Consider the following 27,242-nt stretch of genomic DNA (forward strand, 5'->3'; position numbering starts at 1 on the left):
CCAAAGTTACCATAGCGCTTTACATGAAAACCAGTTGTGTTGTAAATGGACACGTTCATTTTGTTAGGCACAGGGGAGATTAAGTAATTTGACCAGAATCACAGGATGTTGTGCGTCCCTGCCAAGACTCAAACCCGGTTCCCCAGCTTTGAGGATGACCGCACACTAAAAATATTTGAGAAAATTCATCAAACGTTTGGAGGGCAAGCTCAGGATCTGCAACCGAAGGCACAGAAAGTGTGAGAAAGTACCTCTTTACCTGTTCGCTTCCCACTTTCTGCCTGGAAAATTATGTGGTTTTGACTGTAGCGCACAGGGCCCCTGCCAACCAGGTCTCCTGTGCCAGATCTACATTCCTAAAACTTTACCATGTTTGGAAATGTCAGACCCCCTGTAAGTCCTTAGTTAATGGTACCCAGGGCATTGGGACTGAATAGGGTCTCTTGGGGACCCCTCACCAAGGCCATGCAAACTGCCACTGCAGTCTTCATCTCTTGGTGCAAAGAAAAACGACAAAGTCAACATGGCACACTGCCTGTGTGCCACAAAGAGAACTGCCTAAGGTATAGGTCAGTCACCCCACTCGCAAGCCTTAAAGCAGGGTGCACTATATCTTAGATGTGGGCATATCGACATGAACAGATATGCACCTACAATATTTAAGTCCATTCTTAATATTGTAAGCGACAGGGAAGCCACAGAGTATAAAGGATGGAGGCAACGCGAGTTTCCCGGCACCATGATGGCTTCATTGAACACAGGAGTGTTTGGTACCAAACAAATCCTCTTTTAAGTCTGCACTGATACGAGTGTTGGATTTATTAAAACATTTACCCCCCCCTGAAAACTTACCAACCATGGTATTGTCTCTGACTAGCTTTAGGCAGCCTGCTGCCACCAGACCAGTTTCTGGACCCATGGGGTGCTCTGAGGGGTCAAAGCCCTTCCTGGGCGGAATTGTCACACCTCCTACCCCAGGCAGGCACAGTGAGCTAGATGGAACCTTCAAAGGCCTTGCCATCATTGTAATACGATCCCAGCCTCTGTGACTAGCAGCAGATGCCAGCCACTGATTCAAACCCCCACTTTTGGCAGGAGAACTGGACAGAAAACTAAGTGAGAATACAAGGAGTCCCCCATGTAGCCAACTACACCCCTCAGGTGATGGAGGTGAGGTGAAGCACATTTTTCAGTGCCTATTATCTTGAAGATGGTGGGACATATCTAATCAGTGCTCTACCTGCCACTCTCCTGTAACACCCCTACATCTAGTAATTAGGTGGCACCCAGTCCCTGAATTTTAGATTTCTGATGACCTACGAAGCCAGGACACGGAAGAGCAGCAACAGCAAGAAAGAAGGACCAGTGACCTGCTGGTTGGCTGCTGCCTTTCATCCAGGCTACAAAAGAGGACTTGTGCTGCAGACTCGGCGACCTCCAATACCCTTAAAGGGCTGCCTGCCTTCAATAGAGATCAAGAACTCCAGACGACAGCAGACCTGTCCACAAGAAATCAACAACCAAGGACTTTTGAGCCCAGCTGAACGGCGAACCCCGACAACCTGACCCACCCCTTCACCAGACTCCTCCGGCCTGAGTCGACATAGCCCAACGGACCTAAGGTTTCCCAGTAATCCTGAGCCCAAGTCCATTGAGGGTTGACCCCTCCTGGACACCACACCGACACCTACAACCTCAACTTGAAGACCCACCCAAACCGCAACCGTTCTCCGGTAAGCCTTTACTGACGTCAAAGGACTCCCCTGCACCCGAAGCCCCTGGGAAGCTCATCCAACAGTGTCCCTACACCTCCAAGCATCTGTACTTACCTGGGCAGCCGTCTGTTTTCTTCACCCAGCATCCTGGCCAGAGACTGCAGCCTTTTTTTTAAGCCGATCTCCTATTATTATTATTTGAAGCTTGTAAAGCGCACGGCTACCCCCAACAGGGGTGTCCCGGCGCTGTAGACTGCAGGCTAGAAAGGAAGAATGACACTTAAGGGATAGTGAACAACCAGGTTTTCAATTTGCTCCGGAACAGTGATTCAGAGGAAATAAACCTAAGATCCAATGGGAGTCTGTTCCAGAGCTTAGCGGTCATTACGCCAAACGCTCTGCCACCAATTCTGGAATGGCGAAAGCGAGGGACAACCAGGAGGCGCAAGTTGTTCGACCTCAGAGATCTAACCGACTGGGACAGTTTGAGCCTCTTTCTCAAGTATCCCGGGCCCAGCCCATTGAGGGCCCGAAAAGCAAAAATCAGAAGCTTGAACTGAATGAGACGGGCAATGGGAAGCCAATGTAGCTTCCTACGATAGGAAGCGACCGAGTGGCGGTAAGGAATATTGCCAATCAATCTCGCCGCCGCATTTTGTACAATCTGCATGCGTTCAATTTGGTACAAGGGGACACCTGCATAAAGACTTAGCGTAATCAAGGTGTGAGGTGATCAGGGCATGAATGATGGTTCTGCGAGAGTACAGCGGGAGGTACGGGAAAATCTTTCTAATCATGCGCAGTTTGCCAAAGCAAGCTGCCGTGACCTTATTGATTTGTGATTTGCAGGATAGTGCATTATCAAATTGAAAGCCCAAATTTCAAACTGTTTGGACTGGTATAGGAGGAGGATTAAGCACAGTCGGCCACCACTGAATGGCAGGCAGCGAGGTTTTCTGATTAAAAAATAAGACCTCCGTCTTATCACTGTTCAGTCTAAGGTGATTAGAAGTCATCCAGGAGCAGATATTGCTGAGACAATGGTGGAAATTGGTAAAATTAATGTCAGAGTGATCTCTAAATGAAAACACAAGCTGAGTATCATCAGCATAAGAGATCACTCTGACCCCCCAAGATTCCACCACCTTCGCCAAAGGTGCAAGATAAACATTGAAAAACAAAGGGCTCAAAGCGGAGCCCTGAGGCACGCCGCAAAGTAGAGGTTTACCCTCTGATTCAAAAGGTCTAAGAAAGACCTTCTGAGTCCGTCCTTTGAGAAAGGATCTAATCCAAGTCAATACCGAGCCTCCCATTCCAGTCTGACCCAGACGATCCAACAGTATCTCGTGAGACACCGTATCGAAAGCGGCGGATAGGTCGAGGAGGACCAGCATGGCCTCCTCGCCCCTATCCACACACTCACGGATCATCTCTGACACCTCTAGAAGAGCGGTCTTGGTACTGAAACCAGTTCTAAATCCAGACTGCGAGTCATGTAATAATTGGTTGGCTTCTAAATAATCATCCAATTGTTTCTGTACAGCCTTTTCCAGGATTTTAGCCGGTTTAGGAAGGAGAGAAATTGGACGATAATTACTAAATTGCGCAGGATCTGCGTCTGCTTTCTTCAAAATTGGGACTAGCATTGCCTGCTTCCATACAGTCTGAAATTGGCCAGTGCATAACGATGTGTTCCAAATAGAAAGGAGTGGGCTGATCAATAGAGGAACAAGATTGCCCATCACCTTAGCAGGAACAGGATCTAAAGGAGACCCAGATTTGCACTGGACAAGCAGACTCAATGCAGTCTCAATAGTAAGCTCTTTGAAGGAAGTCAGTGACACTCTGTTGATCAAGGTCACCAGAAATAGGGAGGGCCATAACAGGAGTGAATGAAGATGTTATATTAATGATTTTATCCTGAAAGTAGTCCTATAAACCATTGCATAAGGACTGGCTGGGGGTACTCTGAAACACCATGGCTGGGGGATTAACAAAGTCCTTTACAATATTAAAAAGGGTTTAATAGAGTTATCTGCATTCTTAATTTGTTGGGCAAAAAGTCTCTCATAGTGGACCGTTTTAATTTTTGAAATTTTTTTGAGCTGTCTTATAAATAGTTTTAGACTCAGAATCAAGTCTGCCGCCATTTGCGTTCCAACTTTTTACAACGGCTCTTTTCCTCACGCAGAGCAGGGGAGAACCAGGGTGCAGATGGCCGGGATCTGGCGGAGGCGATAGGTTGTAATGGGGCAATGGCATCAATGGCAAGTAGAAGGGAGGAGTTAAATTTAGCCACTCTATCATTAAGGTCGTTAGATAGAGGATCTAATTGATAGGCAAAGAAAGGATCCAAGGCGGCACATGTTATTTTATGCCATTTTCTCCCATTCTCCCTGCCAAGTGCTAAAGGACTGGGTAATAAAGGGAGAGTTAGATCAAAAGGGAGAAGGTAATGATCTGACCATGTGAGGGGAAGTGAGGGATGCATTATGATCCCAGGATGATTTGTGAATATCAAATCAAGAGTATGGCCCGCTATGTGGGTCGGGCCCTGAACTAATTGAGTCAAGGTCAAGCCCTGCAAGGTCTCTAATACATGGGTAGCCTGTGTGCATAAGGAGTTTTCAACATGAAGGTTAAAATCATCTAGCACTATGAAGTGCGTGTGTCTAAGGGAAAGATCCGCTATCGTGTGTAATAATAGTGCTAAAGAGTAGGCTAAAGCATTGGGGGGTTGTACACTAAGATACCAGCCAGAATTACAGAGGCCGAGTCTACATTGGCTTGCATTGGACGCCTGACACTGTGTTGGCACTCTGCGCCCGTCCCGAAACAAAACAGCATTCTTGTTTTACTCCTATAGGATCAAATTGCTAAACTGAAAATTGCACTACATGTCCACTTTTTGAATTGAAAAGAATGTGTGAAAAACGTACTCACCTTTGAACGTAGATCTTAGTCTTAAACCTAGAAAGAAGCTTTTTTTCTAAAATTGGTGTGAATCTCCTTTTTGAGTCATGTCATTTATTAATCACTGTGTGGATAACAAATGTCTTACACTTCTCTGTGTTAGGCCCAAGGCTGCTCAACCACACCACCACGAATAGAGCACTTTGGGTTTACATAGAAGGCCTATACACTTCTGAGGGAATCTCTGGACTGTTTACACAATATAACCAACTATTGGTATATCACAGAGCCAGCGTCCTACAATCAGACATCAGCACACAGGGCTGGCATATATCTGCCTCCAGAATCACTTCTGGGGCTGGATGAACTTGAATGAATGAATACACATTTATATTGCGCATGGCTACCCAAGGGCATCCCAGCGCTTAATGTGACACCTTAAAGACTCAGAACCGATCACGGAAAGAGAAAAGTATTAAGCTGTTTTCTGAACTTAAGATGATTAGATTACGGAAATAAATCTGGGCGCTGGTTCCAAAACTTGGCTGCATTATATGAGAACTGCCGACCTCCAGTTCGTGAATGCTTGATCATGGGATATGCAAGTAGACGTTTATTTTCAGATCTCAAAGTCCGATTAGGGCGGTATAATCACACCTTCGAGTGAGACAATGGGGGACCCTCCCAGAAATAGATTTATGGACAATGCACATTGCCTTGAACCTAATTCTTTCCTGGGTGGGGAGCCAGGGCAACATAGTAAGGGGCTGGTTTGGCTGAGCTGCGTTTGAGGCGGAGCTGCATAACTCCGCCTACTTGTACACAAAAGCAATATTGCAAAACATTTCCAGATCTAGTCGGATGCCTGGGTGAGCGAATGAACATGCAGTTCTAACTATTCAAACAGGTATTTTAGTACTTTCTGTCCTACATGCACCAGCTTGTTTGTTTGGATATCCAAAATGTTGTTTGTTCCTGTGGCTGCCATACAGATGTTATTTCCGGAGACATTCACTATGAATGCCACTGTGGACCCTTTTCCCTTGTTGTGTGCCCGGTCTCTATTCTGGTGCTGCACCAACTGCTTTGTAGCACTTCTGGATTTATTGCGTTCTTTATCTCGTAATGGTCCCAATGCTTTTTATGTATTATGCTGATGTAAGCGCAAACCATGCAAAAAGTCCAGATTACCCATATTTGGATTACAGGTCTTACTTTAATAATCCCAAGTGCTGTATTCGTGGTAGCATGGTCGAGCAGCTTAGGCTTAGAGGGGCGTGTTTAGCATTTGTTGTACAGTGCAGCCCCCCTGCAGATGGCTAGTGTAGCCCTGGGTGAGGAATGGGTTGTCCAAGGAGGGGGAGGTCCCGCAGAGATGTCCCTGGTCTCATTAGGAGACTGTGATATGGTCCAAGAAAACCAACTGCACTCAGTCAGCAAAAGGTTTCACACACTCAAGGACTGAACTCCAGGCCAATTGTTATTATATCCTCAGATATAGTTATTGAGGTGCATTGGAGGTGCTCCTGCAAGAGCTAGATGCTGCACATAATCTAACGTTCCTGTATCAATAAGGATGGCATCCCCGGTCACGGGAGAGATGTTAAACACCACCACAGTATCACTACTGTGACCTGGGGTTGGTTCTTCGCTTATTTGCGTTGGGTGCTTGGCGTGAGGAAAAACCAATCAAAGCAAGCCCATAAGACCATAAGCAGCACAGCCACTCCAACACAGATATTGGCACTTCAAACACAGGAGTGGTTATGCGAATGCACGCATCGTGCAGACCTAAAGTATGACGGCTGGAGCAGGGAAGAGAGCAGATGAACCTCACTTATTGCACCGAACATATTTCCCAAAGCAGAGCTCCCCAGCCAATCACGGTCATGTGCAGACTTGGCCCTGTCACAAGAAGTGCACAGAGTACATAAGGTTCTATGGAAATTGCCATTCCAGAAGGAAGGGGAAAGTTTACAGCATCAAACTTCCCTGATCTCCAGAGCAAATGGATCGAACAGATCACAAGAGAAGGCTGCAGCATATACAACCCCCTGCCCCCAGAATAGCTTACAAAGAGGGTTCGAAGTCCATCTTGCGCATTTACGGATAGAATATCCATAAGTGGGATATTGGTGAAATGTAAGTACTCTATAGTTTTTAATATACAGTATTGTGTGCGTAAAAGTATGTCTATTACTGTTGGATGGCCTGTTAAGTTCTGAGCTCCAACCCTACACTACCTCCGTGAGTAGGGTTTGGACTACTTGACTTCACAGGCCTGAGGATGAATTGCAATGTTGGCAAGTTAAGATCAGAAACCACCGGGGAAAGACTAAGGCAAAATCTGAGCCCAGTAGCTCCAGATTGCCTGGAACCCCTATAGAAACACGGCACAGTTAATCAGACTTAAGCAAAATATTAACATTTGCTCCTGCTACTCAGGAAGGTGTCCAATATAAAACGCTTTAAAAAAAATGTAAATCACTACTTTATAAACAAGCAGCTGCCCTGCAGGAAAGACGACGTTTCAAGATGTCCACCAACCTGTGAAGAATCTTACGATGAGCACCTATTGACAGCCGCAAGCTTTTGGGAGTTGAATGATCCAGACTCCGATCCAACATCTCTATTCTTTCGGAAGTAGCAAGGGATCCCGATCGCCGCCTTTTCACTGAAGGGAAAAATAAATACACTTTAGAAAAATTGATAATTGCCCACAACGAACAAATCACGTACCTTCCGTAACACCTTATCTGGTAGAGACTATCTAGCAGCAGATTTCTTACCTTCGAATTATCCCCAGGTATCAGACTGGATATTGAAGTGTTTTGTGAGCAGTACCCTGCCCACAAGTAGGTGCAGTGGTTCGGCTCCTGATGTTGTCCGCGTCTGAAGTGACATTCACGGTGCCTATAAAGGCACCACACAGGTGCACTGACGTCAGTCACTATGTGGCTTTCCAGAAGTGCGAAGCCACGAAGTACACGGACCACTGGTGTCGAGAACGCGGGCCCTGAAAGGGGAAAAACCCTGTCCGTTAAAAATGCGTTCGCAAAATGGGGAGGATGGGTGGGTTGGTAAGGAATCTGTGGCTAGATAGTCTCTACCTGAGAAGGCGTTACCAAAGGAAAGCAGCTTGTTCAATTGATAGAGACATCTAGCAGCGGATTCCTTACCTTAGAATCGATACCCAAGCAATACCTCCGGGGGTTGGGTCTGTGGACTAATTTCACACAAAGAAGTCTTGCAGGACCAAACAGGCTAAGTATCCATCCCTATGGATCCGACCTACCAAACAGTGTTTGGTAAACGTGTTCAGGGAAGCCCACGTTACTGTCTGGCAGATGTCCAGTACGAAAAAACACTGCGTGCTAATGCAGAGTTTGCAGCTTCAGCTCTGGTAGAATGAGCAAGCAAATCTTCAGGGGTCGCGTCTTAACCAATGCAGTGCACGATTTATCTGGAGATGGTCTGCTCCTGCACAGCTCTGCCCTTCTTCGCTTCGAAATACCCAATCAAGAGCTAGTCGTCCACCATGAACTCTCATGTACAGTCAAGGTAAAACAACACTCTTTTAGAGTCCAGACAGTGAAGCCTCTGCTCTTCCTTGGAGGGATGAGGCAGAGTGTAAAAAGTAGGCAGTGTAAAAAGTAGGCAGTGTAAAAAGTAGGCAAAGTGATGGTTTCTCCTACCTGAAATGGAGTGACCACTTTCGGAAGAAAGGTAGCTCTTGTATGAAGCACAAGTATGTCTGGGTACATGTTAAGATACAGACACTTGATGACAAGGCCTGAAGCTCACTGACCCTCCATGCAGAAGTGAATGCTACAGGAAAGGCTGTCTTGATAGTAAGTAGCCTGAGAAGACAATTGTGCAGAGGTTCAAAGGGAGCGTTCAAAAGAAAAGTGAGGAGGAGATTGGGATCCCACAGGGGCATAATGAAAGGAGGGAGAAGGAACATGTTTCAAACCTTTCAAAAACCTATGTAGAATAGGGGATTGGGAAAAAGAAGGGAGGTTAGGCTACCAAAGAAAAGCAGAGATAACACATAGGTATCGCATAACAGCCCTGAGGAGCAAGGGAAAGAACAAACAGGAGCAGAAAGGTTATTAGTTTCTTTCTGAACACTATGCCACAAATTTAGCCGAACAGCAGGAGTAGACCGTCTTGGTAGCGGAACACTTGGCTGCCAAGATATTATAGACTTCAAGAGGAAGTTCCAAGGCTATTAACTGTCGCAGCTCAATATCAATGAAAGAAAGCAGAGCATGGACAGGTGGTTTGTGTGGAGAGTTCTCCACAGCTGCAGTGACAGAAGATCCTCCTGAAGGGGCAGCTTGATTGGCGGACCGATGGACATGCTCAGCAGCTCGGGATACAGGACTCTTTGCGCCTAATCCAGAACCACAAGGATGACTTGGGCCCAGTCATTCCTGCTCTTCTTGAGAACTCTGGGCGGGACTGGTATGGACGGAAAGGCGTACAGGAGACCTGAGCTCCACTCCAGAAGAAAAGCATCTCCAAGTGAGAGCCGCCTTGGAAACCACAGCGCGCAGAACTATTAGCATTGCATGTATTTTGACGATGCCAAACAGATCACAAAGACTCTCCTCACTGCTGAAAGAAACCTTGCGCCATTTCCGGATGGAGAAGCCATTTGTGATCCGCTAGGCATCTTCGGTTGAGTTTGTCCACTCTGGCGTTCAGAGAACACGCCAGATGTTGAAGCACTAGGGAATTGGCCGGACGATCCAGCCATTCCCAGAGATGCAGGGCTTTGACAAACTCATCCTGTTTCTTGCAGTACCACATGACCGTGCTTTTGACCTTTAACACTTGCACTAGCAGTAAGAAACTGGCTCCATATATATATTACAACACCAAAATGAGGTATAGTGTGTATATGTCGAGGTGACTCCAAAGGTAGGCAGAAGTTAAAGTTAGATAGAACCTTACTCTCTATTTGTGGTAGCTTGGTCGAGCAATAAGGCAGTAACAAAGGACAGTGTTAAGCATTTGATGTACACACTCAGTCCGCAAATGAATTCACGCGCTCAGAGACTGAACTCTAGGTCAATGGTTTTGTATAAAAAATTTACAGTGTTATTTAGACTCAAGCAAGCCTGGCACAGGTAAGCATTAAATACTTTACAGTAATAAGTTACTGAAAGTCAAACAGTTTCGAAATGCAATAGAAATTGTACTTGGTTTGATTTACAGGGAAGCAGTAGTATGCAACACTTAGCAAATATAGTACATTGAAATGAATAGGCTTTTTCAGTAAATCGCAGATAAGTTCATTTTCACTTTACTTTTATTACTCAGTGTTGGATACCTGGATTCAGCACTGGGACATTTTCTGCAAACAGGTAAGTAAATACGTTTTGGTTATTCGTGCGATTTTCAAAGAATACTTTTAGATTTTGAAACCCCACACTCAACCTTTTTGGAAGAAAATCGGTCAATGTTATCCTATGGAGGAAAAGTAATCGGTTGACAGGTAAGTTATCGACAGTGGGAGTTCAAGTTCTGGGGGTAGACTCAGGGGCCCAACCAGGGTCAGTGATGCACTCTTGTTTCACCCTCAGCGGCACTGGGGCGGCCGAGTGTTGAGGTCCAATGTAATCCAATGGGGTATAGGAGGCATCCGGTTAGTGGCTTCTGGCTAGCAGGCCACACGGCTTTGGGAGCAAAGCTCCTCGACTTTAGCTCAGGGCAAATGGGGAAAGAAGCCAGCACAAAAGGTGCACCTTCAGCGGCGCTGGGGCGGTCGGGTGCAGACTGCTGTTTTGGCGTCGGGTGCCCTGTTTTAATAGAGATTTTCGGTTTAGGTTTTTAGCAGCAGGCTTTGTCGAGGAAGACTTCTGGGAGGAACCAACAGCTGGGCAGGTAAGTTGGAGGAGTCGGGGATGTAGGTGCACCTCAGGTGTCTTTTGAGGTCTGATTCCACCTTACCGGGCCACTCGCGGATGGGGGAGGTCTCCGTGCAGAGGCTACAGAAGACGTTGGGGAGTCCTGGAGGGGGTCAACCGACAGTGGACTCGGACTCTGGAGTACCTCGCTGGAACCAGTGGGCCACTAAAACTCGGGCCGGAGGCGATTGGTACAGTGGTGCTTCCAGGCTTCGATTTCTTTGTCCTCAGTAGGCTCTGAGTCTTGCTTTGGAGTTTCTTCTGAACAGAATTGCTGTTCACAGGCGATACTGTCTTTGTTGAAGGCAGTCATTCCTTCCAGGGGTTCTGGAGGTCGCGGACTGCAAGACAAGGGGTCTTTTGGCGCAGAACCTCTGAAAACTGCAGGTGGGCAGGTAGGGCTGGGGCCAAGTCAGTTCTCTGCAGTCTTCTTTGCTGGGCGTCTTCTTTCGTCATTCGTAGGTTGCGAGAATCTGAGGAAGAAAGGTTCAGGGTGCCCCCTAAATACTAGACTTAGGAGCGCTACAGGCAGGTAAAGGGTAGGGACCAATGGGTCCATTCCCTGCGGTGAGTACACCCCCTATTCTGCCCCTTTCCAGTGTGAGGGGGCAGGAGCCTGCCCCTGGTTGGTTGGGGGCCCCCATCCTCAAAACGGCAGGGACTCTGAGTTGTACCTCGCCTCCCCCACCTGAGGGGTGGAGTTGGCAGAGGTGGGCTCACCTCCCTCCCTAGATTTCCTCGCTGATTCGCCTGCCCAAAGTGAGGGGGAGGGGTGGCAGAGAACGACCAGTGGGGACTAGTTGCTGAAAACAGCAAATGGCCTGGGGAATCTCCAGCTTCGTGGGCCCTGCCTGGGAGGAGGCTTGGCACCTCGTCCCAGGATGTGCATTGTTTCAGGCCCCCCTGAGAGCAGCAGGCCATCGACCCAGGGGTCCAGAAACATGTCTGTTGGTGGCAGCCTAAGCAGCCACTCAGTTGGGACACTGAACTGGGTCGTTTTTAGGGGCATCTCTAAGATGCCCTCTGTGTGCCTTTTCCATTAAATCGCACACTGGCATAGTGTGGGTTTAATGTGCTGAGAAGTTTTTTTTCCAAACTTCTCAGTTTTAAGTGTAGCCTTTCTGGTGCTGTGGAGTTCGTAATGACAACCTCCCAGCACCATATAAGAATGGACCTGGACACTTGGGTACAGGGCTCATGCACATGTACCCTCACCACTGGCATAGGGCACCCAGCTAGAGGGGTGACTGATCTATGCCAGGGCAGTGGGTTGTAGGCATGGCACACAGATGTGTGCCATGTCGACTCTTCACTTTGTTCTGAACCAAAACACGCAGCCTGCAAAGGCAGTGTGTGTGTGTGTGTTTAAGGGTACAGGGCTTCTAAGGGTGGCACAATAAGTGCTGCATCCCTTAGAGGTCTTCCCTGGTCACAGTGCCCTGGGTACCTGTGGTACCATTTACTAGGGGCTGGCCTGTGGCCAGAGACGCCATTTGGGTTAGTTTTGGGAAAGAACACAGGCCTTAGGGAACCGGATTGGCAGGGACCCAGGGCACATCAAGTAAAAGTAGTCTGGCAAAACTTGTGTGTGTGTGTGGGGGGGGGGGTTTACTTCAACAGCAGTCCACTTTCCTACACTAACCTTCCCTGGATGGAGAGCAGAAAGGCTTTCAATGCCAATCGAATCACTCTGAGCACCAACAGGTTGTGGTGGAGTTCGGATTCCACTGGATACAGAGTCATCTGATTTCTACCTCTCCCCGATTGCTGCCTCATTCCCGGAGTGACGCATCGGTCACCATTGTCAGATCAGGAAGGGAGAGGGGTCTGCAACTGACCCAATCATAGTTCTTAAGCCAGCATGCAGTTCGCTAAGAGATCTGGATCATGTTGGAGAGATTCCCCCTGATGCTGCTCCCACTGAGACTTGAGGTCCCACTGTAGAGCCCACATATGACAATGGGCATGTCCCATAAGCAGGACGAAAGGGGCTATGAGGCCCAGCAGCCTCAGAGTCTGTCACCAAAATACAGGATAGAGGTTGAAACATCGGTATCAGAGCACCGGAGTGGGTGCCTTGTGACACTTCAGCATGTTGTTAGTGAACCTCAGCAAATGCAGAAGGTCTGACGTAATCTGGAGATGGGAGAGGACAGCCTGGGGGCAAGCCCGCCTTTAACAGCCAATTAGAAATGGGCGAAGTCTGGCATCCCTGATCTCCGCAGATGAGCTGCAACCACCGCCATCACCTGGTGAGGCCAAAAGGGAGCCCATCAAACTGAGAAGGCTTATGGCCCACACTGTCCCACAGGTAAATCCTGTGGGGAAGGCATAACGGGAATGAGGAAGTTGTGTCCTGCAAGTCCAATGTTACCATCCAGTCTCCCGGAACCAAGACAGGATCTGAGCAAGAGTGAGCATCTTTAATTTCTCTTTCTTGAGGAAGAAATTGAGAGAGCGTAGGTCGAGGATAGGACAAAGGCTTCCATCCTTATTGCGCAGCCGAAAGTAACGGAAATAGCAACCACAACCTACTTCTGGCACCAGCACTTTCTCTTCTTTGGCAAAAAGAGCCGTCACTTCCTGGTGGTAAAGTGAAAGGTCGTGCTCCGTCAGCCTGTCATAAGGTGGGGGCATGGCGGGAGGGGCAGTCACGATGGGGCGCGAATACCCTCTTCGGACAATCTGCAAAACCCACATGTCTGATCTTATGGACTGCCAGCAGGGCAGATGCTGGAGAATGTCGCCACCCACTGGGTGCCCATGATAAGTGGGCAGACTAGGCAAGCTTGGAGGCTCCGGGGTGTGTGTGCGTAGGTATGTAGGTGTGGGTGTAGGGGGGGGGGGGGGGGGGGGGAGGGGGTGAGGTTGGTGTAATGAACCAACCACTAGCTATCCAGCCCACAGGCTCATAGGAACCGCATCCGTGGCCATGCAGAGGCTGGAAAGATTGCGCTCCATGGTGGCTAGGCCGGTAAAGACACAGTTGCCTATCTCTTCTGTGGCCACCAAAGGAGCGAAAGTCAGATTGAGGGTGATGAGCGCCATAGAAAGGCAAGAGGACCTGGTCATAGCCCTGCTATCCTTAAAGTGCTTGAGCGCTGAATCTGTCTAGTCTCCAAAGAGACGGGAGCCACCAAAGGGCATGTCCATGAGGAAGGACTGGACATCGCCAGAAAAGCCAGTCGTCCTCAACCAGGCGCGGCATCACAGGGACACTATTGATGAAACTGCTCTCCCTAGTGAATCGGTGGCGTCAAGTCCACAGTGAATGGTGAACTTGGCAGCAACACTCCCATCGGAAAAAGCCTGGGAGTGCATGACGCAGGCCTCCTCCATTACCTGTGCAACCCGATCCGATACAGCGTGGGAATAGTGGTTCGAAAGGCACTAAGTTGAGTCACACCAGTGCCAGGCTGGTAGAAAAAAAAAACATCTTCCCAAGCTTGCCCAGCCTTGTGGATTTCCTGTCCGTCGGTGTGTTCGGGAATGCACCAGGATTTACGTGGAGGCTTGGACCACCAAGCTCCGTGGGGTAAGGTGCTATGTGAGGGGTGGTGGTGACGGACATTAGCACTGTTCACAGGAGCCCCTGTGCTGGGCTTGGACTAAGTCCCATTGAGTACGCCAGAAAGTGCCTCATTGAAATGGTGAAGCCGTTCTGATGGGGATACTCCCTCAAGAGTTCAGTCTTGACTGTCACCAAGGGCAAGCTAAGTTCCAGGACCTCAGCTGCCCTCTGCATCACCCTTGCAAAGGAAGCTCCCTCCTCTGTGGACAGGGTAGGGTGGGAAAACTTGCCAATTTCTGGAGACGCATCCAGTCCACTGGCTTCACCCAGATCCTCACACCAGTCCAATTCTTCTTCATACGGCTGGAATTCTACATGGTCCAGTGACCCCTTCCAATCATCCCAGAGTCCTAGCCCTTAAGAATAGGACTCAGGCTCTGTTTTGGTGCTGTTTAAACGCCTTACAGTTGTCTTCAGTGTAAGTCTTGCTGCTCAATGCCAGAGCTAGCCAGTGTTCAGCTGAGGGTTGTACAGACAAACCTGCTGGACCTAAATGAGCTGATTAGTTGCATTACACGGAGAAGTTGCACAACCACACCATTTAAAACACACCATTTCCTCACAGAGGGTTTCTAGACAAAATGGGGAATTTTATACAAAAAATACTCACTAATGGTGTGTTCGAGTAGTTTAACTGAACTCTAAAACAGACTATACAATTAGCTACAAATGGGAAAGAGGCGTTGGGATGATGGGTTGAGGTATACAATTTAAACAGATGGTGTTATTAACATTACTTTCAACCAGAATTTAAAGCAATGGTATGGATTCTTTTAAACGGAAGGAACATTGTATTACCAGATATGTTTGTTTTGGATGGGTTGTAGTTTAACTTCCTCTAAAACAGACCAAACTACATTCTATCCATTTTAATTAAAGCCAAGGAATACCATTGTCCTGTTATTTCATTTTCTCATGCTGGACAAGCGTCAATGCAACTGAAATGTAGGTTTTAGCAGGTTCGTTGACCTTGATAAATGTGTGGCAACCCCATAATGCACTGCGGTGCTCTCGGACAGAGGTGCCTGGCATGTTTAGTAGTATGCCAAGATAGCACCATCTTATATAACCTGCGGATTCTGCGCGCCGATAGGAGAGACTGACTTTTTGGGCTTTCTGCTTCCATGTGCCTGCCACACATTTATCAAGCGGTACAAAAGGGGGTGGCAATGGACGGAGCATCTCAACCAATCAAACACTCACACCCAGTCAACAGATCTGGGTTTAATCCATCATCATTCTTTAGCTCACTCTGCCACCCCAGTTCAGACATGGCCATATGCAAATCAGTTTGACCCTGTGCCTCATGGGAACAGTCCAGCCCGAACTGCCAAGCCATGCCTTCCCCGGACCGGAAACAAGCTTCCGAGGACCGGTTTCTGGCATTTCAGCCGTCTTCAGCCAGGCTTGCTTGAATCCAGTGGCAAAGTGAGCAAGGGACTCACGTCTGAGCATACCCTGCCAACTTATGGCAAACAAAATGGTACAAAAGGGGGTGGTGATGGACAGAGCATCCGAACCAATCAAACACTCCCACCCAGTCAACAGATCTGGGTTTAATCCATCACCGTTCTTTAGCCCCACTCTGCCACCCCAGTTCAGACATGGCCATATGCCATTTATCAAGGTCAACAAACACCTTACTCTTAATATGAGCAGGCAAGCCTTAGTTTTATTGTGCCCTGTCCTTGATGCGGCCTCCTTTAGCTGCAAACTAAAGGAGGAAGAATCTATGGCAACAGAAATAGGACTTGAAAAGTATGCTGTGGAGTAAACGAGCCAATTTGGACAAGCAGGACTTAACCCCTCCCACGCTTGCGACGGAACCGTTCGTCACGCCCCTCTCGCCGCACCTGCGCGGCGCGAATTCCGCGCCTGCGCTGAGCGTTCTATTGAGCGGGCGGGGCCGTGACGGAACCGTTCCGTCACAAGCACAGCCCACCCGAGGGCCGTGACGGAGCGGTTCCGTCACAAGCGTGGGAGCGCCCCGCGCGGCCCCCCCCGCCCCTTAGCACTGCGGCAGAATAGCCGCCGCAGTGAAAGGGTTAAAGAGTGTAAGTACCTTTCATACATCATTTAGCATTAAATTCACCATTCCATTTAGCCCCCACTACGTGTTTTGCCACAAATAATGCCTACAATAGGAGCAGTAGGCATATCACAACCATCTTCATTGTTGAATGACGATGGAAACAGTGGGTAAAACGGGTTAAGAACCATATGCAAGCAAAAGGAGAAGAAACTGGTTCACACCCATGCAAGGAACACATTGTTTCACAATCTGAAAGAAGGCAGGAAACATACAAGAGTTTGCCAGACCTGGTCGCCTGTGCTGGGGGCGGCACAGAAGAACAGCAGGACGTTTCTCTAGTAACATTCAAGAAATTTGAAGCGCATTTTATGGAGAAAGTCAGTCTTCTAGAAGGGCACAACTCGTTGGCAGGGTGCAAGGAAGAAAAGGCAACTAGTTATGCAGCAATTCTGAGGGGATTAACCAACACTTGTGAATTTGCCACACTGTGCAACACAAGAGGGATCAGCTGGAAAGATGTTCTAATAATCTCAGACAGGAAGAACCTCTAGACTGCATTCCTGACCTGAAGGAAGGATAGACATTGTGAAGGGAAACTAGCACACTGCTGAGTGTTCAGGGGTGTAATATGTCCTTACAATTGATCAAGGAAGTAAAGAAGTCCACAAGCAGTACAGATGTGTATAAATGTACACTTGCATCCATCCAAGTTGCAGTAAAACAATGAACTTGACAGATTGACATGTTCTAGATGTGGGAATAGTGGGCATCGAGCAACAACCGCTTCTGGGAGACTTGCGATATGACACGAAACAGAATGTGTAACTTTGCAAAGGTGTTTTCAATGCTTTGTACTGGTTTCATCCCTGCTCTTTGGCACAGAGGATGATCAAAAGAAACCTATTATAAGGTAAACAATAGATAAAATAGTGTGAGGTTTCTAATCTGTGATACTGCTTTGGATAAACAAAACAATTTGCGGATTCTTCATCGTTTATGGAACAGCTTTTTATTAATTTTAGAAGGCATACCAACACATATACACAGCCATTCGCCTACAACCACAGGGGCCGGCGGCTAGGAAAGATGCATAGGGCCTATATATACGTACACAGCTTCAGTGCCTACAACCCGGAGGTTTGCCTGATAAGTAAAAACAAATGGAAGCCATCGAAAGGGCAATACAGATCTGACAACAGGTACCTATGCAAGAATAGAACAACCCTCCAAAAGGAAAATGAAGAAAGAGGGGAGCCCGTACCATATTTCTTCAGGTGCTAGACAGTGACCCGATCCCACCCCCCAGGCTTGATCCAAAGCCTCCCGTGAGCCCAGAAGGGGGGCACCCTATTCCTGATTCTGAGGGATCAGCTTGAGGAGTTGCGGGAGTTTGGGGCAAGTGACTTCCTGGAGGTCTTTTGATAATAATGCAATGAAAGGAGCCCATAGTTCTGCGTATTATTCGCCCTTCTAGTCTTGTACCAGAGAAAAGCCTTCCATAGCTAGGGTAATCCAAAGTCTATGAAGCCATGCCGTGTGTTTCGGGAAAGTGGCCGCGCCCCAATGTACCAAAACGGCTTGGCGCACTGCAAGAAGTGCTAATGCTATCTGCCTGCCTGGCAGCGACCGCAAGGGGAATGTTATCGGGTACGAAAGTCCTAGGAGAGTGAAGGCCGGGAAGCAAATAATCTCAGTCTCGCATGCAGTGTCAATGTCATTGAGCACCTGCTCTCAGAAGCTCTCCAGCCACGGACAGTGCCAAAGAAGATGTGCAAGGGAGCCCATCAGGCCGTAGCCCCGCCAGCATTCCTCTGTATGGTTCTTGTCCCATTGATGGATATGAGTGGGCAGGACATACCAATTAGACGCTACCTTAAATGCAGTCTCTGCTCCAGCGGTATTGTAGACCGTATGAAGGGCTCCATAATGGTTGTTGTCCCATTGCTTGTCCATAAGCCCGTCCCAATTCCACCTCTCAGGGGAGTTGGCCTTTCTGGCTTGGCACAAGAAGAACAGAGTTCCGCTATAAGATGCTGGTCATCTTTCTTGTTCGCAATCCACTTCTCGAACGGGGTAAGTTTACGAGAAACGTGTGGCAAGTACGCTGCGGAGGTAGCCCAATGCCGTCATTGTAGTTAATAGAACTCGCCTGTACGGGGAATGTCTAGGTCCTAAAGCACTCTAGTGAAGGGAATAATGCCGTTGAGGTCAAATAGGTGGCCTAAGCGCTTTCAGCCCGCCTCATTTCATCGCTGAGCAATCTCTGACCTACATCCCTTCATCATTTAAACAAATAGACACCCATTAGTAAAAGATAAGTAAATTTTTGATCAACTGGATATCAAACTCTGGGATTACAACAGGGGCCCTATTTCATTAACAGAGATGTGAATTGCTTTTAAAGCTAGAACAGCAGTAGAAAAGATACATAAAGCAAAAATAGATCTCATTTGTTATGGTAGCAAGACCAGAATTCCTATTTAAAATTCTTCTGCAAGAATCGCTCTGAGATCCTTCCCCTTTGCATTATTCCTTATATCCCCATGGTTTCATTATTCATCACATTTCTCCAGGTACTTTTTTTTTTTTACAGCATCCATATACCTTCCAACTGCTATTGCAATATCAAGGTTAAAAATATCGAAAAGAAGTTCTATGGCTTAGGTGCGGCACATAGTTCCGTATTTTAAAAAAATGGGACGTAGAAACAATGTACACAATGGTAGAACATTTAAGCAATCTACTAATGTGTGCATGATATCACATTTTATTCCCAACTTACATTTCCCATTGGGTTGCATCACCATAAATCTTTTTTTTTACTTTGTTAGGGCTTCCCCCACCCTTACGTCTATCACTAAGACCTGGCGCATTGCCGTCTGCTGAGCACCAAGGGGCTCCCCCTGAGGGGGCAGACGCAAAAGACTGCAGTAAGCCCACTTTCAACTAGTAGGGAATACATGTATCAATAACCTGCGACGATGGGATGCTACCACCTTTATAAATCCAAGGAGATATGGTAATTCTAAAGATGAGAAGGGAAAACTGGAACTGCTCTGACCCCCACAATGGACAGAAAGTCCCCCTTTCACACCCCCTTTTTCTCCTCACTGGGACAGTTGGATAGGGGGGGGGCAGACCAGCATATATTTTGTGAAACTGTACTACCAGTAACTTAGCCAGTCTGGCTGTTACCCCTGTATCGACAAAGCGTTGACAATTATATGTTATACGTTGTAAGAATAAAACCAATAAAAATAAATAAAAAATCAGCTCCTTCATTTTGTCCTTCCATAGGAAGGCTTTCGATTGGCAAAGAACTAAGCTCAGTCTAAGCTGTTCACATTTTTTTGGCACCAAGAAATAGCTAGTAACAGCCCTTATCTTTCATCAGCTACAAAACCCTCTGTATAGTCCCTTTACCAAAAGCATCTCAATTTTCTGCAGATGCAGACCACCTTATCCACTGGAGTCTAAGCCGCAACTGGTGAGGGATGAAGGATACGACATGTAGGGTATAGCCTCTTTGAACCCCTTGTGTGCTGTTGGCTAGCTCAGCTCGTCATGAGGGACGGTTGAGCTGCCCTCATGACGAGCTGAGCTCGTCACAGCCGTTGGAACGTTCGCACGCAGGGATAATTTCCCCGCTGTGCTGAACACTCTAAAAACGGGCTCAGCTCGTCACGAGGGCAGCTCCGCTGTGCCTCATGACGAGCTGAGCTATTCAACAGCACAGCGTCGCCGCATGCGGCTCCCCCGCACAGCGGGGGGAAAACACCCCGCAGCCAAGAGGTTACGGTAGTGGGACACACGCCTCTTTAGGATGGACATTCTCTAAACTGGTAAATTGAGATACGCTAATTCTAGGACATCAGGAGCCAGAGCAAAATGTTGAGCTGACTGGGATTGACATGCCCAATCGTACCCGGGGTGTTGAGTGCAAAGGTCCGGCCTGTTGGGGAGCATCTTGTGAGGACCTACAGACAGCTCGAAGAAAGGTTGTGAACCACAGCTTCCAGGACCACGTGGGACCCAACATGATGAGGGAGATCTGTTGTAGCTAGTCGTGTTTTAAGTGTTACAAATTGAGTTTGTTCCACAGTTGATAGGTGGGTGCATGTATGGTGGTTTTAGGTGCGTCGCTTAGTGTTTTATGTTGAAAGGCAAGCAAATGGTGGTCTGAGCATGTGACTGGAGTTATACTTTGAAAGGTAACCCGTTCAGTATTAGCAAAAATGACATCTAAGATGTGTCCAGCTATGTGTGTGGGTTTGTGGACAATCTGATGCACATTCAGTGCGTCTAGCCCAGCGTTGATTGTTTTGGAATGGGGCATGTTGGATTAGACAAACCAAATGTTGAGGTCACCCAGAAGGCATGGGTTGGAGTGTAGTGTTATTAGGTTTGAAAGAGTGTCTAAGAGTGTGTCTGGGAATATTGCATTGCAAGGTGAAGGTCTGTAAAAGAGCAGGAAGTTACAGGAGGAAGTCGGTGTAGGATTGCATCTGGTGAAAAGGGCCTCACACTTTTTTTACGGAGACTTAGTCAACTTTAGTGACTTGTAATGTTTGCCTGAACACAACAGCTAGGCCATCTCCTTTTTTGCCTTTACGATTGGGTGATCGTTTGACAACCTAGAGGAACAGCTTCATGTAGGACTGGAGCCATATCCTCTCCCAACCATGATTCAGTTATGAATAGTATGTCGGGTTTTGCGCCAGTGAGAAGGTCGTAGACGTGATGTTTGTTTTTAGAGAGAAATCGAGCATATATTAGTGGACAGTTTAGAGAATGTGCTTTGATGACAGTGTGACTGTTTTGTAGAGGAGTGAGCAGTATTTTGTGGGCTTGCAGCAGGTGTGTCCTTTGTTGTTTCTTTGGTGTAACCTTGTTATGCAGTAGACATGGCGAAGCGAAGTTGTGAGGTGTGGCACATTGCTGATTTTGTTTGCGTCTGTTTAGGGCGGAAAGTGTACAAGTTAGGGATGGTGGTGTAGCATGTGGGTCATGTAGTAGGGTCCTAAATTGTCCAATAGTTGAGAGGCGGTTGGAAGAGTTGTTGAATATGTGTTAGGTGTGGTGGAAGATAGAAAGCTTGGTATTGGAGTTTGTTCATGTGTGTAGTTTGAAAGGTGAGTGTGTGTGTAGTTTGTGATGGTAAGTATTCTGAGGTGTTGCGCTTGGCGAGATTTTGTTGTGATGGTGTGTGTGATGTTTTGTTATTGAGAAGTAATGAAAGGAGGTGCTGATGTGTTTGTTTTTATGAGATGGATAGGTTTGTATAGTATTGTTTGTAAGTGGAAGTTATAAGGTAAAAGGGGTGGTGTGTTTTTGAGTAGAGTATGTTGTGTGTAAGAGGGGATGAAGTAGAGTTAAAAGTGCATCTTAGACTGGTTTGCTGCAAGTGGCAATGTGTGTGTGGTGCAGTGGAGTAAGTGTTGTGCGGGTGCGTTGTTGTAGAAAGGAGGTGAGGGTAATGGTTGGAGAAATGATGGAAGGCTGAGTATAGGTTTGTTAGTGCCAAAAAGGGTTCTGTTAGGAATAATTTGAGCAGGGAGTGTGTGTCTGGACGGGATATAGTGAAGTATGTTGTGGAATTGGGTTGTGTTAGTCATGAGTGGATTGGATAGTGGTATAGGATAGAGTTGTGTACTGTTTATAAGTGATGGTGGAAATGTTTGTTAGGTGGGATTGAAGGGTGTACAGGTGTTTGTGGGGTTTTGTAGTGGGTGCTGAGATATAGGATTTTGTATAGGGTTAGTTTGTATTAAATGAGTAGAGCACGTGTGGTGCGAGTGTGTTACTCTGTGGATGTGGGTGGTGTTGGGTCGGTGCTGGTGTATGTAAAATTTGTCAGCACTTCTGGCCCTAGTACCAACCAGTCTCGACCAGGCACTGACCCTTAGCCTTGACGCCCAGGCTGTGAGGCCCTGAGTCCTGGCCTTATGTAGCCCTAGTAATCAGGTGAACCCTTCAGCCGATGGGAACCCTAGCCCTAACCAATCACAACACTAGTTCTAGGACAAATAGGAGACCAAACCCTTACAACCAATCACAGCCCTAGTCCAAGCACCTAACCAGGTACTTAATCCTAAACCCTACGCCCAATAGGAAACCCAGGCACCAATCCAAAACCTTAAACCTATCCACCAATTGGACTACTCACCTTAAACCCTACATCAATAGAATCACTGAACCAGGAACTAATCAGTACCCTCAAATACTCCGCCAATGAGAACACTAACCCTAATCCAATAGAAACACCAGATGCAACCACCAATCATTGCACACAAGTAGCATCCAACAGCAGTCAATATTAGTTCTCGGAGACCACAGGCAATGTTGGTTGGCCAGGGAGTTGGAAGCTGCTCCTCAATTCAGAATCTCCTAGGAGACAGACCAGATCAATTCACACTTTGGAGTTCTGCAGGTAAGCGCCTAACAAACTTTGCCCTCTAACAATACTGTTTATACAAAACATTACTCACTCTCCCAGCCAAAAACAAGTGTACAATCCCTAAACAAAACAAACGCTAACAGCAGATTACTGCTCTCAGAGAGCACCCTCTGTTAATGTTACATGGGTATTTGTATAGCACACATACACCAACAGGTTTCTTGGCGCAGTGGAAATGACAGGAGAGTGCAGCTTAAGCCAGAAGCAGCTAATTATAGGCCACGGTGAAAAGCCAGGTCTTTAGTTGTTTTCTGAACCGTAGATAGTCTCCCTCAAGCCTGAGGAAAGCAGGGAAAGCATTCCAGATCATGGGTCCAAGGAAAGAGAACCTAGTCCCGCTGATGCGTTTGCGTCGGATTCTGAGCACTGTCAAAAGGTTCTGGTGCCAGGATCTCAAAGTCCGCTTGGGAGGTGTTTATTGATCAGTGAGACAATGAATCTTGGGCTGGTGTCTTGGATAGCTTTAAAGAGTATACAGCCAGCTGTGAACAAGGCTTGTTGCTCCAATGGAAGCCAGTGGAGGTCTCTAAGCAGGGGGGTGATATGGCAGTGCCTATCCTTAAGATAGAGGATTCTTGCTGCTTGATTTTGAATCACCTGCAATCACCAGTCTGTAGAATGGTGGGAGTTCATTGTAGAGGACGTTCCCATAATCGATTTTGGAAAGGATGAAGGCTATGGCAATTTAGGTGATGGCCTCCTTACTAAAAAAGTCTGATCTTGCGCAGTTTGACGTAGCATGCCGATGTCACTGAGCCAATTTGGGTGCTCATGGAGAGATCTGCATCAATGTGGAGACCCAGACTTTTTATAGCAGGTTTAGGAGTAGGTGCCACACCCAAATCAGGGAGCCAATAGGAGGGAGTCCAGTAGTCAAGTTTACTGTGGGGAACAATGATATCGGGCGTTTCTGAATTCAGCTTTAGTTGGTTTACATGCATTCACGTTTTGACGTATAGCATGGACCTCCTAACAAAGTCCTTAGATTCTGTGGAGTTGTCAAGGGTGAAGATAAGCTGCAGGTCGTCAGCATAGTTGAAGATCTTTACTCACATCTGTCGTAGACCCGAGATCAGGGGACGTATATAGATATCGAACAGAATTGGCGAAAGGGAGGAGGCCAGAGGAACGCCACAGTTCAGATCCACCATTCTGGACTTGAAGGGCGATAGCCACACTGACTGTTTACGGGCCTCAAAAAAGGAGCCGAACCAGTCGAGCGCTGAGCCCCTGAGACCCGCTGCAACAATGCGAACCAGAAAAATTGTGGTTCACGGTGTCAAATGCCGCAGACAGGTCAAGGAGGACCAGGGCCTGAGAGTGATCCACATCGGCCCGTCCCTTGAGGACATCCAGTACTGATAGAATCACTGCTTCGGTGGAATGTGCAGGACGGAAACCTGCCTGGTGGTTGTCCAGGAATTTAGTTGTCTCCAGAAAAGAGCGGAGGCAAGTGGGTCACTGATGTGTAATATCCCGTTTCGCTAACACAATGGGAGTTGGGGGTGGATTGCTTAACACAGTTCTGAGCATAGATCAAGGTAGAAATTAGGAGTAGGAGGGAAAAACAGGTAGTCACGGCTAATGGGAGGGGGGACTTATTTGGTCTGCAAATCCCACAGTTCAACAGCTTAAATATAACAGTCACAAGCGAGTAAAAACCACAAAGTTCTAGATAAAACAGGTGAAAAATAATGCAATCATGGGCAGGTAAAAAACGTACATTGAGGCAATCACAGGTAGGAAACACCCCCCCCAAAAAACGCTTTTTAAATTTCAGAAAAGAGACCGCACTAGTCTGCCTTACCACCTCCTGGTCCTTGGTTCACTGCAATCTGGAGCACAGGGAAACTGCACCTCACAAAATGGAGGTGAATGTTTTGGGGTTCACACAACAAACCCTTAAGGGGCCTGGGCAGGTGTAATAAGAGGGCTCGGGGTTACCTCGGAGGCAATCGGCAAGCTAAGGCTGCTGCCAGAAGGCTCGAAGGCTGCTCAATTCAGAATATCCTAGGAGACAGACAGGCTCAATCCACACATTGAAGTTCTGCAGGTAAGGGCCTAAACAACTTTGCCCTCTTACAATACTGTTTGTACAAAACTTTACTCACTCTCCTAGCCAAAAAACAATTGTAAAATCCCTAACAAAAACACAGTTTAAACAGCCAGCAGCAGATTATTGCGGTCTCAGAGCCCCCTCTGTTTGTACTGGTTTCGTGCAGAGCAAATCTAACTGTGCAGCTAAGGAACACCATATTTCAGAGTGGTAATTAAAAACTGGAAATAGAGAAACTATTCAAAATTCTTAAGTAAATAGGGAGTTTAACGCTTAGGTTCAGGTTTCAAAATGGATGAATCAGATACATCTAATTATTCCACTAATAGCAGAAATGAAAAAACGAGGAAAATGTATCGATCACATTTACCTGATCGGTTTATGATATTCTTGCACTCGGCACATTCCCAATTCTGCTCTTGCCAGTTCTTCATGGAGGAGCAGGCTAGATGCGTCCCACGCGAGCCACAGCACTGACAGCGTACAATCTCCCACTTACTACTACAAAAGAAGCAGGAAAAAATAAATTCTAAACCTCTATCAAGTTGCAGGAGCACAGATTAAGTGTTACTTATGCCTTCATTCTTTTCCAAATACTTACTGGAGGTTTTAAATTTAATTGTAAATTACAATATTGGAATTTCTCTCCATACATTCCGCGTAAACTTCTGCGAGACCTACTGACATCCTCCCACCACCCCGCCCTCCCCCGGTCCCTTTATTGTTTAACTCTAAATACACTTCAGCAACTAATCCGCCAGTCAAACAAACGTAAAGCTCTCATCCACGGGGGACATGTTCTATCCCAGCAGTCGGGGTCTATGTCATGTAGTATTGGTTCCCATGTTAACAGGAACTCATCTATATTTGATTACATTTCTACTTAATCTTTCCATTACAATAAATGTCCTACATTTTTAGAAACCATGGGTTCAACTGGGGGGTGTTTGTTTCCACCAATGCACAATCACTATCATTGAAAAGCAATTGAGAACCTAACACATTCTCTAGTTCTAACATTCTCCCATATCGTTGTCTTCATGCCTACAGCCATTTTTAGGTTTCGGCTACCGTCCCACTGCGTAAGCAGTGGGTGGGCGGAGCCGAAATCTTTTGTTGTAGTATGAGGGCCTGAAAACGCCCCTCTTCTCCATTGGCTGGCCTTGTAAATGCTGGCCAGCCATTGGAGGAGAGGAGCGTCACTGAGTTCAGGGCCCGCCTTGACGCGATTCGGGGGCGTTTCCGTGTCTTTTTTTAAGTCACGCCCTTTCCTCTTCCCATTGGCTGGAATTTTACCTTCCAGCCAATGGGAAGGGGAGAGCACGCAAACACGCCCCCGAATCGCGAAACGACCTGTTGCTCTGTTCCAGTCCCGCTCCCCCTCCCTCCGCAGCTCTCCTTAGTCCCGCTCCCCCCTCCCTCCGCAGCTCTCCTTAGTCCCGCTCCCCCCCTCCCTCCGCAGCTCTCCTTAGTCCCGCTCCCCCCTCCCTCCGCAGCTCTCCTTAGTCCCGCTCCCCCTCCCTCCGCAGCTCTCCTTAGTCCCGCTCCCCCCCCTCCCTCCGCAGCTCTCCTTAGTCCCGCTCCCCCCGCCCGCAGCTCTCCTTAGTCCCGCTCCCCCTCTGCCCGCAGCTCTCCGGTAGTCTGCTCTTGCTTTCCTAGTTTGGATATGACACCCGTATCATGGTGTCAAGGATCGGGCAGTTCCGCACTTGCCTCGGTACACCCTATGAGACGTTCCCCCTTGCAATCACCTGCCCAGTACACCTCGCACTCCGGGTCTCCAAAGTGCCTCGAGGACGCCGAGTACGCTGGAGGCGTACTGAGAGGCTGCATCGCCTCCGTGATCCCGTGAACTCCGCATCCCGAGAGAGGAGTCCGGCCACAAGAACCACGAGATCCCACAGCCAGTGAAGGGAGCCGCCGCAGAGGAGCCCCCGCTACAGTTTGCATTTATCCTTATTTTTAAATAAATAAAGGCAGCACTGTCCCCGAATCGCTAATCTTGCATATAGGCCGCAGGCTTGATAGCTTTCTATTTTATTTTGTGGTAGTAAGTCATGATCCTTATATTGTATATGTTCTGAGATTCCACGTTAACTTGGATTACCCATACGCTGTATGGTTTGTGCAAGTAATTTACTTCCGAATAGCCATTCTACACGCTTGAATCCCAAATTCTACAGATCAATGTGATCGAAATTAAGTATTTAGACAGACTGGTGTGTGTAATATATACAAACTGATCAGAGCTGCGAGTTTTACACACACCAGCGGAAATGAGGATGGGTGTGCGTGCGTCCTTTTACTCCCGAAGGAGGGTAATAGATTCTGTAACAGGAGTTTCTACTCGCTCTCTTCCATAGTAACGCAACTTGAAGGGACGCGGCGTCCATGGTACCATCTGCACACCAGAAAACCTCGTTGAATTCTCTCCCCCCCCCCACCCCCCCCCCACCCCAGCACACAGCAGGAGGCCAAGTGATTGCCAGTACGAACAATGCATATTGTCAGTTCTGCTAACAGCTTGAAGGGTAGCCTTTTCCATCTTGACAGCGAAAACGCATGATTAGTGATGAAACCACA

General features: G+C 47.5%; 1 protein-coding gene across 1 annotated transcript in view; it reads right to left on the reverse strand.

The window, feature by feature from the left end:
• Nucleotides 1–27,242, reverse strand: part of G2E3 (G2/M-phase specific E3 ubiquitin protein ligase) — a 326,326-nt gene that overhangs the window by 86,155 nt on the left and 212,929 nt on the right. Inside the window, exons 10-11 of the mRNA XM_078659417.1 lie at nucleotides 25,030–25,160; nucleotides 7,176–7,302 (exon numbers count right to left, since the gene is read on the reverse strand). Of these exons, the coding sequence (XP_078515543.1) occupies nucleotides 7,176–7,302; nucleotides 25,030–25,160 (258 nt within the window). The remainder of the gene's footprint in view (nucleotides 1–7,175; nucleotides 7,303–25,029; nucleotides 25,161–27,242) is intronic.

This window comes from Lissotriton helveticus, chromosome 9 (assembly GCF_964261635.1).
Source record: "Lissotriton helveticus chromosome 9, aLisHel1.1, whole genome shotgun sequence".
NCBI classification, from domain to species: Eukaryota; Metazoa; Chordata; class Amphibia; order Caudata; family Salamandridae; genus Lissotriton; species Lissotriton helveticus.